The sequence below is a fragment of the Ornithorhynchus anatinus genome, chromosome X5 (assembly GCF_004115215.2).
Source record: "Ornithorhynchus anatinus isolate Pmale09 chromosome X5, mOrnAna1.pri.v4, whole genome shotgun sequence".
Taxonomy (NCBI): domain Eukaryota; kingdom Metazoa; phylum Chordata; class Mammalia; order Monotremata; family Ornithorhynchidae; genus Ornithorhynchus; species Ornithorhynchus anatinus.
The window spans coordinates 51719771-51734651 of record NC_041753.1 but is presented as its reverse complement, the minus strand read 5'-3'; the positions used below and the strand labels follow the sequence as shown (position 1 = coordinate 51734651).

At 44.6% G+C, this 14881-nt stretch overlaps 1 protein-coding gene across 1 annotated transcript in view; it reads right to left on the bottom strand.

Annotated features, from left to right (window-relative positions):
* KIAA2026 (KIAA2026 ortholog) overlaps positions 1 to 14881 on the bottom strand; it is a 70675-nt gene that overhangs the window by 16194 nt on the left and 39600 nt on the right. Inside the window, exons 4-5 of the mRNA XM_029054661.2 lie at positions 12415 to 12494; positions 4459 to 4548 (exon numbers count right to left, since the gene is read on the bottom strand). Coding sequence (XP_028910494.1) covers positions 4459 to 4548; positions 12415 to 12494 — 170 coding nt within the window. The remainder of the gene's footprint in view (positions 1 to 4458; positions 4549 to 12414; positions 12495 to 14881) is intronic.

The following is a 14881-nucleotide window of genomic DNA, read 5'->3' as shown; positions in this document are numbered from 1 at the left end:
TCACCGGAGTACAGTATCGTTAAGACCGATTCATAAACAGAGCCAAATCAACCGGAAAAAGAGAAAGGTAGCTACGGAACCCGAAGCCCACAAAACAGTTACAGGGAGTTCTCGGGTATAATGGTGGGTTTGTGCCAGAGAACCTCGTGGCATAGGAAAATCACGGCACGGTGACCACCGATTCGACGGGAATTAACGGGGTTAGGGCCCAGAGGGTTCAAAGGCATCACCGTGACTGACTTTTTGAATTAGAAATTCCTATACCGTTAGGTCCTCCACCAGCTGAATGGCCTAAACCTCTGCCACTCTCTGTTACTTCCCGTATTAAACAGCGAAGAGTTGCCAAAACACGCAGTACGGTACGGTGCACTACGAGAAGGCTGAGAAGTGTAACAGCATCTTACCTGGACTGATTCATTCACCGGCACAGAGCACCGTACTAAGTGTTTGGCTGAGTATAAAATAACAGAGTTAAACGTGATCCCTGCCCTCTAGGGGCTTACAGTTTAGCGATGGGAAAGTTACGTGGAGCAGAGGACACGGAAGGAAATGAATTCGACGCTTCTGAGCCTGCAAGAAGATCAGCGCTCATGAAAAGTCTGAATTAAAATTAATTGTCTCTGAACTACCAACACTCGTGCTCTGACCGTTACCGTTAACAGCTCTACATTATGAACATCACCGTCTACGGTGGCAAAACGAGAACCAGAAAAGGCTCATGGAACGTGGAGCAAACGGCACTGGGATCACAGGAGGGAGAGAAAAGGCATCAGAGAGAGGAGGAAGGCCCTCCCCACCCCAGTGCCCCCACAACTCTATATGAAGCCCTAGTACATGCCACCCAAGTCTCCCCTGGTGTAACCACAGGGACTCAAATTAGAAGCTAAAAAAGATAGAGCTACACCCGGAGCCCAGACCGGGCTACGGTTCACGTGGAGAGGATGCCTCCAAAGATTCAAGTGGGCCACATCGGATGCGGGGCCAGAAGAAACTGTATATACTTAAAGCTGCCTACCCACGAGACCCACAAGACTCACGAGCTTTCCGATAGAGACGGACGGCACTTACGACACTTCTAAATGGACACCCCGTGTCCGCTTGACAATTCGTCCCTTTCAACTATACAACGCTCGCCTCCTCTGTGGCAGCAGCTCCCGGGGCGGGGGTGACGAGGACAGAAGCCACGGGGAAATGGAGGAACGATCCTAAAAGCAGCGACGGGGGAAGGGGGGAGTTTCAAGGGGTCGGGGCGGTTACCTGATCGCCAGGCAGAGTCACCAGAGAGGGTCGACACGTCCGTTTTACTTCCGATGAAGTAAAAGTCGGCTACCCTATCGTGGAACCTTTCTGACTCAACATAAATACATTAATGTAGCTAGAATACTCCTCCATAAATTAATTCAATAAATAATTACCAGTCATTTGGGTAACAATAAGGTTCGCATCGTTCCTATGAGAAAACTGGCTCCGACATGCAGCATTTCTAATAATTAATGATAATAATTGTGGTATTTGTTAGGCGCTTATTAAGCGCCAGGCACTGTACTGAGCGCTGGGGTAGATACAAGCCAAAAGGGTTGGACACAGTCCCTGTCCCACATGGGACTCGCAGTCTTGATCCCCATTTTCCAGATGAGGTAACTGAGCCACAGAGAAGTTAGGTCACTTGCCCAAAGTAACACAGTAGACCAGGGAAGGAGCCAGGATTAGAACCCAGGCCCGCGCTCTAGCCACTAGAGGCTTAAGACGCAATTTTCAGGAACCAACTGCGTGGTAAGTCCAAGGACTGTCTGCGTTCCCCGGATGTGCAGGAACAACTACCTTGATTTTGAAATCCTCTTGCTGAGGAAACAAATATTGAATCGATATAAAATGGTTAAAGAGACTCACTATAGCAGGGGTTCCTCCTGCTGATAGGCACCCTGCCCCAAAACGCACCTATGGCCGAAAGCAACCTCTCTTCCGAGTCTAAGACCCCCCGAGAACTGGCTTCCTCGATCCCGAGACCTGGCTCCTCCCCTCCCACCACCAACAACGATATTACAATAGGAACCTCACTACCCGGAGAATGAGAACTTGCCCACCACTGCTGATGTCCCTTAGGAGGACAAGTCTCCGGGAGCCCTCCTTATCACTGGGCAAGCCACTGGGGGTCTTTAGGGACAAGGAGCAGCACAGACGATTCCAGGGAACTCTGAGAGCGCGAGTGGATGAGATAAAAGGGAGGAGAGACGGAGAGACAGATCGAGAGGGAGGAGCGGGGAAAAAGTAGGGCGATGGTAGGCAGAGAGAGAAGTTGTGGAAAAAAAGGGGGGGGCAAGAAGAAGATGGTCAGGAAAGAGAGACATTCAGAGGGAGCAACACCGTAAGTCAACGGCAAGAACTGGAGAGGAGAGGGCCCCAGAAGGGAACGAAGGACCCAGGAACGGGGAAGGAATAAGAGGAATCACCAGGATTTATCGAATGCCCGTGTGCGGAGCGCAATGTATTCAGAGCTCGGGAAAAGAATTTCGAGGAGCTTACAATCTAAAGGGCAAGACAGGCGGCAATCTATTCACAAGTAAGAGAAGCAGGCAAGAGAATAGAGCTACAGCTGGAATAAAAGGGGTATGGAAAGCGCAGATGAGTAAAATGCAAAATAAGCGGTGTAAGTACTTCAGATCACACAGAAGTGCTAGGGATTGCTTGGACAGGACCCGGGGAGGTGGCCGCTAATCAGGAATGCTTCCCGGAAGAGGCGAGTTTTCAGGAGGGTTTTGAAGATGGGAAAGAATACGGTCTAGCCGCTTTGACGGTGAAGGGGTTCCAGGCAGGGGGAGGGCACAAGTGTCCGACTGGATGCGGGAGAGTGAAGACACGGTCAGGTTAGGAGACGTGAAGATTGCGAGCTGGGGCGTAGCAGGAAAAGAGAGCAGATATACAAGAGAGAGAGAGCTGGTGGAGAGCCTTGAAACCACTGGTCAGGGAACTTTCATCTTATGCGGAGGGGAATGAAAAGCCATTAGAGGATCCTTAAAGCGGTGTCGGTTATTCCAAACGATATCTGAGAAAGATGATCCGGGCCAAAGAGCCAAGAGGGGAGAGGGTGGTAGAAGGAAGTCCAGAGAGGAGGCTGATAGTTATCTACTTGAGAGACGGTGAGAGCTCGTAACAGAGGAAGCTAGCAGACCCGGGAAATATTGCAGAGGACCAACCAGCAGGATTTAGAGACGGACTGAATGTGAGAGTTAAAAAGAGAGGGAGGAGTCAAAGGTGACACCAAGGCTGGAATGTCTTGGAATGGTAGGAAGGTGTTGACTGGGATGGGCAAGGTAGGAGGACTGGGTTTAGGAGTGAAAATGAAGCCTTCAGTGTAGCAAGTTGAGTTGGAGTTGGTGGCAGAACTGTCTTGGAAAGAGAAAAATCAAGTAACTGAGGAAAGGGTTCAGAGGAAAGGGAAAAGAGGAGAGGCAGCCTGAGGAATCAGGAGGGCTAGTGAACACATGAACAGCTACTGAGAGACAAATAAGTACAGAGAAAGGTAAGTGAGGAGGAAGAGCCAAAAAGATCAACAAGGAAACTGAGGAACATAAAGGAAAAGGAGGGAGAGTATTAGGGGTAAAGGAAAAGGAGGCAGAATATTAGGGGTAAAAGAAAAAAAAAAGGAAAAAGAAAAGGGGGGCTGAGGGGGAATAATTATAATAATAACATTGGCATTTGTTCAGCGCTTACTATGTGCAGAGCACTGTTCTAAGCGCTGGGGTAGACACAGGGTCATCAGGTTGTCCCCCGTGAGGCTCACAGTCTTCACCTCCATTTTACAGATGAGCTAGCTGAGGCACAGAGAAGTTAAGTGACTTGCCCACAGTCACACAGCTGACAAGTGGCAGAGCCAGGATTCGAACCCATGACCTCTAACTCCCCAGCCCGAGCTCTTTCCACTGAGCCACGCTGCTTAGCGTCTAACCCAGGCAGAGATGGGTTATTTCAGATAGCTGGTGCTAAGTATCAAGAGTACATATACATGCCAGCATCACTACGCATCCCATTAAGAATGTTAACCTTTCTTTAGCCAGATCTCTCAATGGATAAGAATATAGTTGAAAAAACTATGGTAAAAATGAATTATGAATTTTTCAAACTCACGGTGAAAATTTGGAAAAAATGTTAGTAATGTAGATGTTTCTCGCCACAAATCAGTGAGAAACAAACCTCTTAGTCTGTTAGAGAAAACTCCAAAACTTTACCGGAACAAACCAGAAAACAAAAGTATGCCATTAACACGAGGATAGCATTTAAAATGAAAACTTAAATACAGAATATTTAAAAAAAAATGTTTCCAGCTATTTTCTAAGATTAGCTTTCACCCAATCACTTATGACCAAGATTACATAGCTTCATATTATTACAAAGAGTGCAAAAGGCAGCGAGCACATTTTACTGGGAATACGATTCACATAAACGTCCGATAACACTTACCGTTTTTTTTCTATGGTTTTCCAGATCTCTGAGTTCACTCTCGATTTTCGTGATTAATTCCCTGAGTTCATCAAGATTAGTGCAAATAAGCTAAAAAAAACAAAAACAAACAAACCACAATTTCAAAACATATAATACTTAAAACCAAAACCGAGTTAAATGCACACTACATTTTATGTGTTTTCTTTATAGGAACATATGCCCAAGAGAAAACAAACCACCCAGCAGAGTTTACAAAAAGGTTCTTATTTGGCAAAGTTCAGGAACTTCGGGCATTTAACTGGAGCTGATACTATGCTACGGTGCAGCTGAAATTCTAATACGGCATCCCATCTGTCAGGAGTGCGCTCGGTAATCCAGGAATTTTCTAAACGAGCCGACTCCACAGAATGACAGAAAGCTGGAAACGTGCTTTAGTTTTTCCTGGATCACTGAATCAGCTTCAAAGGACGTCACATCAAACAGCAGTTGACCTCATGAACCAAAAGTGTAGGGAAACATCAATGCCCCGGGACTCTATTTGGCCTTTGTTTGGGTTTGCTAAGAGAACCATGTGCAAATATCTACTACTTATTCTCAAGAATGGCATGGAATGCAGGTATAAAGTGCTTGGCAGACATTCGGATCATTAAATCACTCAAGTACTCCTTACACAAACTATACTCTGAACAAAGAGAATCTACGCAAAATGGGATTTTCTTATGATTTCCTTTTAGAGTAAATTCATTAGATTTTCATATATAGATGTGCATAATGTAATGTCTGCAAGAAACGGAAAAGAGTCATTTCAATTAGTCTCTGGTACCTTCCATTACAAAAGCTACAATCTCCTAAATAAGAGCTAAGTTTTTAAGTCTACTGAAGTGTCAAAAATGATAGGGAAAGGCAGCGTTGCCTCGTAAAAAGGGAGGGGATCGGGAGTCAGAAAACCCCGGTTTTAAACTTAGCTCTGCTCCCAGCCTCCTGGGTGACCGTGGGCAAATCACAACTTCCCTGTGCCTCAGTTCCTCATCTGTAAAATGGGGATAAAATATCGATTCCTCCTCGTAGACTGTGAGCCCGTCTGGGACAGGGACTGCGTCCTATCTGCCTCAATGTTTAGCACGCTGTCCGGCATGAATAAATATTTAATTCCATTATCACCATCAGGAATTACACAACATGTGACGTTCACGCCGCCTGAGTTTTTTAATGTAATTCAAATAAGGTTTTTTTTTTATCATATTCTGAAAAACTTATGCCCACTTTCAAAATATTATGCTATGATTAGTGAGAGATGGAAGATTTAAAATGACACAGGACAATAAAATGTAGTGGCAAAGTTTTGGAGAGATGAAGCTATTGTACAGTCTCGTTGCAATACCCGACATTGACGATGAAGTAGAATTTAAAATCCAGACCAGTGCACGGGTCTTTGATTCGATTATCCATAACCTCTCCCCACAATGCAATTTCCACTATAAAATGAAGTTAGAGTCGCTTCCTTATTTATGAAAACCAATGATTATCTGCCAAAAGGGAATTTTTTGGTAAAAACGTTAGAATGTGAGATGTAGGAACTATGCTTTTTGGGTTTTTTTTAGAACTGGAAAAAGGAAAATCTGTTCAGGGCATGTTTTGGAGCATCCTTCACCTACCCATAGGGTGAGTACACCATCCTCTATAATACCATCATATTTCATTAGCTACCTCCACCTGCCTAATTCCTCCTGTCCGATTTTGGAGGAAATAAGATTATCTTTTGTAACACACAATTGTAAGCAGTAGTAATGATACGCACTGGGACAGTAAGAGAAGGTTCAGAATGAGATAATGGCAGAGAATGACTAGCAGTCAGTTAGGGAGAGGGAGCTCAGGGGATGAGAAGGGAGGGGAGTTAATTCAGTAGTCCCTCTGCATGCAGTACTTGGGAGACAGCAATTGAAATAAGAAACTGGGTCTCTCAAGTGCCCTCTTATCAATCAACCACAATTTACTGAGCTCTTACTTTGCGTAAAGCACTGTACTGACAGCTTGGGAGAGTACATTACAACAGAGTTGGCTGACATGTTCCTTGCCCACAACGAGCTTACAGTCTAGAGGAGGAAACAGACATGAAAATAAACTACAGATATGTAGGTTATAATAATAATAATGATAATAATTGTGTTATTTGTTAAGTGCTTACTATGTGCCAGGCATTGTACTAAGCACTGGGGGGGCTGGGGCGGGAATACAAGCAAATCGGGCTAGACACGGTCCCCGTCCCACATCGGGCTCACGGTCTTGATCTCCATTTTACAGATGAGGTAACCGAGGCACAGAGAAGTGAAGTGACCTGCGTACGCTCACACAGCAGACAAGTGGAAGAACTGGGACTAGAACCCATGACCTTCCAACTCCCAGGCCTTTGCTCTATTCACTAGGTCAAAGTGCTGTGGAGCTGGGGGGGGGGGGGGGAGAGGGGTGGTGAATAAAGGGTATGAATCCAAATGCAGGGATGATACAGAAGGGAGAGGGAACAGGGGAAATGAGGGCTTAGTTGGGGGGGGGGGGGGGGGGGAGGTGCTTTTAATAAAGCTTTGCCAGTAGGGAGAACAGTGGTCAGATATGAAGGGGAAGGAGTTCCAGGCCAGAGGCAGGACACGGGCGAGGGGCTGGTGGCAAGATAGAAGAGGGCGAAGCACAGTGAGCAGGTGGGCATCAGAGGCACAAAGTGAGTGTGTTGGGTTGTAGGAGGAAAGCAGCCAGGCGAGGTCGGAGGGGGCAAGGTGACCGAGTGCTTTAAAGCTAACAGTAAAGAGCTTCTGTTTGAGGTGGAGGTGGATGGGCGATCCCCGGAGGTTCTTGAGGAGCGGAGAAACGTGGACTGAATATCTTTTTTGAAAAGTGATCTGGGCAGCAGAATTAAATATGCTGTTATCTTTCTCTTCCCCCATTTTGTCTTTTTTTCTCTGGCTCCCCTTACTGCGAGATTTAATTGGCAGACTCCGTGAAACAGCCTCACGCCTGCTTAAAAGTGGGGTGACTGACTCCAAATGGGGTCGATTTTAAAAGGACAATGTGTGTAGTCACCCAATTTTCATACTGCATAACCCAATTTACGGTGGTGGGGTAAAAATATAACAGTCTCCAAAACACCACAAGATGATTTTGTTCCTTACTACAGTAGCGTATTATGCGTGTCAATAAAATAACCCATAAGAATCACTACTCGGGTTATACTATGTTTTCATAACACCGATAGGTAACCCATCCAAGCAAGGAACACGTAATTTTGAAATGACGTTTTCAGTTTAGTTTCTGATGACTTTGGATTGGCAAACACCCTTAATGGAGAACTAAATTGCATGAGATCATAACTATTATTTTACTGTCTCCCTCCCTCCCTCTAGTCTGTAAACTCCTTGTGGGCAGCGATCCTGTCTACCAAAAAATATTAATAACACTAGTGGCCTTTGTAAAGTACGGACCATGTCCTGAACACGTTCCCTATTCCACAGGGAGTTCAGAGTATAAGTTGGAGGGAACTGGTATTAAATCCCCAAATTACAGATGCAGAAACTGAGGCCTAGAGAAGTTACGTGACTTGCCCAGGGTCCCAGTGGCTGAGCCGGGATTAGAACCCAGTCCAGCCAGTGCTCTTTCCACTAGGCCATGCTGCTACACTCTCCCAAGAGCTTAGTACAGTTTTCTGCACACGGAAAGTGTTCAATAAAAAGCACCGCCTGGTTGAAGGTAAGAGGGCCAGATTTACCAATGTCTGAATATTCTATTAACAATACCCTTAAGGTTAGATTTCCCATAGATGAATGACAAATTAAACACATGAATTCAAATGTAAAAATTATCTTGTAATGGAGCTAAAAGCGGAGCAGTGATTCAACTTACATCCTGCTAAGTGCCCAAAATGGATGACTCAAAAGGCAAAATCGCATCTCCTCTCTTTATGAAAATCACAGGGTCCGCATTAGAGGCCAAGAACTTCTAAATTTTAACCTCGGATATGATCGAGTTGTAGTGAACTTAATGTGACAAAGCCTCCTCAAATTTCAGTTGCCCCACCTGTTAAACAGGGAAATAAAATTCACTTCCCAGATGTATATGGATTCATGAATGAATGTCTGCTCTTCATACGGAGTTGTAGAAATAGTAAATATTAAGATACCACTTCAGCTGATTGATCTCCTTCCAAGTCGGGAGAAACCACACCTCAAAGAAGAGCAGGCATGCACTTCATGACAGTTTGGGGTAACTGGTAACAGAGTAGGCATGTGATCTTTACTACTGTTCAAGTGAATTTACAAATCATTTATTTTGCCGTGGGATTTTAAACATTTAGACATGGTGCTACCCATTATCTCTTATGGTTCCTCTATCCTAAAGGAAGAATTCTTGCAATTTATTTTAAATCAACTGAGATACACCATGGCCCAGTGGAAAGATCACTGGGGGCGCTGGGGAGATCATCAGGTTGGACTCGGTGCCTGTCCCACATTGAGCTCGTGGTCTAAGCAGGCTACTGAATCCCCATTTTACAGATGAGGAAACCGGGGCACTGAGAAGTTAAGCAACTTTCCCATGGTGATACAGAGAGCGAGGGAAGCAATGAGGCCTAGTGGAAAAGAGCACAAGCCTGGGAGTCAGAGGACCTGGGTTCTAATCACGGCTCCGCCACTGGTCTGCTATGTGTGTGGGCCAATCAACTAACTTCTCTGTGCCTCAGTTACCTCACCTGTAAAATGGGGATTAAGACCGGGAGTCCCCATGTGGGACAGGGACTGTGTCCAAACCGATCAGCTTGCACCTACCCCACCGCTTAGTACAGCGTCTGGCACTTGGTGAGCGCTTAGCAAATCCCATTAAAAAATCAACTCCAAGAAAATATATCGAATAATGGGTAATAAAAGCATTTGGATGAGAAAACAATTGTGTACTTTAAATCCTGTTACAAATGTTTTCCAGTCATTATAGAAATGCAGAGTCAAATAGCTTTAGCCTTTTTTACTGAAACGCAAAAATATATTCGATTGCTTTCCACTGTTCTACAATCAATAGCATTTATTGACCATGACCCTCCAGAGAGTTGCAAGTTGTTAAACTGTAATTGGATCTAGAACCACGTTTCCACAATGATCAAATTAGGATGGGTCAATATATACTCACTGACTTGAAAGGTTGCCTCGAATCTGTAAAGGAACGAGGCATCCATCGTGTAAGCAGCGTAAAACGGCTAATTAATTCAGCTGCCAGCAGATATTAGAACTTGGAAGCTGGTCCGGGAGTGCAAGAAATGGGGACAGAGGGCTCTGAAGGTTAAATTCACACAAGCTCAGTCTGAGTTGGTCCGATGACTGAATAACGGCCACACGGAACGAAGTTCTGTCCACAGCCTCCACCGAGGACTCTCGCCACAACAAACTGGGGAACTCCATTTACCAATTAGACGGTCTTGGGTGCTTACTCTGTGCGCGGCACTTTAGTAAGCGCTTCGGGAAAGGTGATCATTTTACTATAGACCTGGAGGTATACCCATTTTTTATGTTATGCACCGTATCATTCATTGACCCCTTAGTGTGTGCAGAGGACTGTACTAAGCGCTTGGGAGAGTACGATAATAATAATAATGACGATGACAATGGTATTTGTTACGCGCTTACTATGTGCCAGGCAATATAAAAGAGTTGGTAGACACATTCTCTGCCCACAGTGAGCGTCCAGTCTCCAGGGGGAGACCATATTTCCCGGATCCCTTTATTTCAATCAAGAGCCTTCTAAGTTTTTAAATCTTTTATGTAGGAAATACAAAACACGAATCAACTAATCTGGGAGGCGAAATGAAAACAAGGATTGGGAATTCACAAAGTTTTTCTACGAATCGACTTTACATCTGAAATGAGAATGAAGGTGTATAAAATATCCTTCGATATTCACAGTAAGATGAATAAAAGCACCTAATTTATAAATTGTTTTTAGGTGCCAGAGATAAAGATTTTGACTTTAGCGAGGTTTACGCTACAGAAGTAGTGTTGTTATACATATGTCTATATAATATATATATAATATAGGAACATGTAGTATATGGTATATATCTATCTATATATATAAAAAATATAGGATATATGTAGTATATACAGTATATATAAATATATAAAAAATATAGTATATATGAAGAGCCCCAACACAATGCTTTTAGAAATTACTCCATAAGAAAAATAAGAAAAAATCCTGAAGATTAAACATGTAACTTACAAATATTGATTACCAGAAGCAAACAATCTATTTCAAGGAGCACAATAATAATAAGAGTAGTAGTAGTTAATAGTAGTATTTCTTACGTGCTTGCCATGTGCCAAGCACTGTACTAAGCGTTGGGGTAGATACAGGATAATCAGGTTGGAACCATTCTGACCCCAGGTGGGGTTCAAGGTTTAAGTAGGAGGGAGAACAGGTATTGCATCCCCATTTTACAGATGAGGAAACTGAGAAGTTAAACGGCTTGCCCGAGGTCACATGGCAGCCACTGGTGGAGCCAGGATTAGAATCCAGGTCCTCTGACTCCCTGGCCTGTACTCTATCCACTGGACCAAGAGTAGCTCTCCGCGATTAGCCGATTATCATGATTATTTCGAAAGAGGGCAAATAAGGTCCGTACTGCATTTCTCCACCTCAGAATTATGACCATTGCTATTAATAATGAGTCAACTCACCGCTTCCATATCACCGGTGTCAATTTGGACCCTCTTGGTCCAAACTTAAAACCAGTTTTTTTTTGGAGTATTTAATCTGCAAGGTATCGGAACGTGAGAGGCGGCCAGAGGGATGGTCCCGGTTTTTAAAAGGCATCATTTAAGCCACTAAACCGAAAGATACGATCAAGGAAGAAGGTGCAGGCAAAATACAGTCTGTGGGCGTCGATGGCCTTTATTTACGGCACCGGTGATACGGTGATGCTTTCATCAACATCGCATGTTTTCCCCCTTTACTTTTGATTTTATTAATGTTTGTTGACCCCTCTGGATTTCCTGCAGAGACGGTGGGTACTGTGTCAACGGACAAGCGGTGGTTTGGGGGAGTCCCACTGTAAGAAGTAAATGATTAACACGGCAGGTGGCGGGGTGGGGAGAAGGCAGAAGCAAGAAACTTGTGCTATTTTCCTTTCCAGCTTATCATGAGATTTGCACTGAGACGCTCAAATACTAGACACTGACTTCTAACATTAGTAGATGCACTACCAGAAATGGATTTTCCATACAGGAACAGATCACTACGACAAAGCAAGGAGACCTCTGTACTGAATTCATTGAGGGAGCGGGAATAGGACATTTCCAAAATTAAAAAAAAAAAAATAATGCTTTAAGAGGGATCCTCTCTAAAGTAGCACGCGATCCTTTTTCATTCTCGATGTCAGAATTCCCGGAATCAAAATGGTAGGCTAAAATGCACGGGAGTAAACCCCAGTTTTGAAATAATGGAAAGGCTAAGAGACTGCTATAATTAGCTTTCACTTTGTATTCTCAGTCCAAGGTTCACTTACAGATAAGAGTCAACTCTTTTGGTCAGAAACCTGTGGAAAATCGGTGTCCTTAGAAGCCCAGGAAAACTGTGCCACCGTACTAGGCGTGACAACTTTAGACTGTGAATGCTCTGCACAGCCGATTTTTCTATTTCCCTTAGATTTTTTTCATTTATAACATTTGCAACACATTTATAACACACAATAAGAGATCCCCCGCTAACCAACGGATGAGATGGCAATTGGTAAATAACCAAAGACTTGAAGTATTATGAGCTGACAGCTGTGCACGGGTTTTTACCTGAATGGGAAAAATGGGTCCACGTAACTGACGACCCGTTATTTCGGTACAAGTCAGGGTGCCTCATTTCCTGGATCTTAGCCAACTTCTTCCTGAAACGCACCGCCCCCCGCCCCCAAAGATTAGATTGCAAAATTCTGAGACAATGGAGGATGCTTACCTGAAACTCCGGTACAGTAGGTGACTTCCTGACAGCTTTCCTTTTCTTTATGATTGCATTTTTAGATATGGATTTTTTCCCTTGCAAGATTAAAAGAGGATAAACTTCACAATACTGTTTATGACACTTCATTAATAAAAACCAAACTGCATTCAGCCTTGAAAGTTAAATTATTCATTCAATAGTATTTACTGAGCGCTCACTATGTGCAGAGCACTATGACATACGGTTGCTGGTGAGTCACGTAAACGTGATGAATCAGAGCAGACTCGGTCAAAGCAAACACTGAACACAATGACCTGTGCAGAGCCGGCATATTTGATCATGTTAACCTCCTTATAATGATAATCATTATCATCATTATTATGGTATTTGTTAAGCGCTTACTAGGTGCCGAGCGCTGTTCTAAGCACTGGGGTAGACACAGGGTAATCAGGTTGTCCCATGTGGAGCTCCCACTTTTAATCCCGATTTCACAGATGAGGTAACTGAGGCACAGGGAGGTTAAGTGACTTGCCCAAGGTCACGCAGCAGACAAGTGGCGGAGCCGGGATCGACCCCCGTGTCCTCTAACTCCCAAGCCCGGGCTCTTGCCACTAAGCCACGCTGCTTCTCTGTATCAAAAGCAACCCTGCTCCCAAGTAACTGGCGTACAATTATCCAATTTTTCTATAGCAGCATTTGGAAAAAAGCCTCATACTTTCCCTGCTAATGATGGAAACATAAAACTGAGGACCACGAAGGAATATTAACGCTTACCTGCAGTACTGGTTTCTTTCAGGAATATTTCCCATGTTCTCAAAGCTTGATACCTAGCTAGGAATCCCGGCTACCTACCCTAGAATCCGAGGTTAGTCTAGTCACGTTGCTCTACCTCAGCTAGGGTTCTGACTTTGGGACCAGCCGATGCCTGGTGCTCTAAAAAAAGGTAAACACCTTCCTTCTTTCCAAACACAGCCAGTTACTTTGCAATGCGCGTGCATGAGAAAAAAAGTCCGCATCAACACCGAGGAAAATCGATGTGAGTCTTAAAACATACCACACATCGTAGCTTCTTAAGTCTATCTGCCGCCAAACTTCAAAAGCAAAAACCCTGTTCTCACTGATGAAGAACGGCACTGTCATTTTTATACCCAACTGGGATGTCTTCTGATTTCAGATTTACAGTACAGGTTACTGAAAACCAGTAAGAAGCCTTTCTTTCACTCCAGCTATTTTTATATTCACAAAATCAGCTTCTCGTATTCTCCCCCCCTCGTGAGAAAAACACAAGTCTCCATAACGCCTCCGCTGAGGAGCACCGAGCCTAAAAATCTGGAGCTCTTAATTTTTTCTCCTTCGGATGCGGTCCTTTGGAGAAAAGGCAGCCAAACCAAATATATCATTTCACCTGCAGAAAGGCCGCCAGTTTATTAACGTCAGGCTCGCACCATCCATATTGTGCTTTAAGTTACGCCTAAGCATGCTGCATTATTAGCCCACCTGGCCTAATCAGATGTTTCCTTAAAATGACATTCCAAAGTGCACTGGTTTTCTTTCCGCTGAACTTGGTTTGCTGCTGTGCAGGCTAAGACTTTCACCTAAACAGAAGGAGCAGGAGGAGCTGTGTGGCCTGGCGGAGAGAGCACAGGCCTGGGAGTCAAGAGGGCCTGGGCTCCTTATTCCCGGCTCTGCCACGGACCTACTGTGTGCCCTGGGCAAGTCACTGGGCCTCAGATTCCCTGTCTCTGTATAAAGGGGAGAAGATGCCTGCCCCTCCTCCCTTGTAGATTTTGGGAAAGGAACTGATTCCCAACTGACTGTCTTATATCGACAACCACGCTTAGGACACGGTAAGACTTTGATAAATGCCATTACTACGGGCAAAAAGTTGAAGTTAAAAAAAAAACAAACCACCAGTTCTCGGCGAAAACAGGGAACGTGTCTACCAACTGTCACACTGTAGTCTCCCAAGCACTTAGTACAGTGCTCTGCACGTAGTGAGTGCTCGGTAAATACAAGTGATTACTTGAAATAATACTTCAAAGCGACCCAACTGCTGTTTCTGGACTAAAATATCCACTGGCCAAAAGGGCTTACGTTTCAGAGCCTTAATGGGAGGGCAGGCTTCCTCACTGCCTATACCCACCTAGGTTCGGTGGGAGGCTTCAGCTGGGCACATCTCTGCCTCCGTTAACTAAATCGGCCGCAAACTGACCGCCAGTGGTAATGAGGAATGGGGGGGGAAGGGGGAGCGCTGAGATAAAATGGAAAACTGGGGTAAACATCACTCAAACCTCATTCAACCTCCTTTTATTTCATAATGCCAACTCCGTCTACTTTGGCAGCGCTCACGAAGAAACAGGCTTGAGTTGCGCCTCCGGTTTTCGCCCCTGCCCAACTGAGAGCTAAAAAGCAGTTCAGTGACCAGAGGGAAAGTGGAAGCAATGGAAATCCTGAATCACCAAAAAGGGATGCCGGGCCCTAA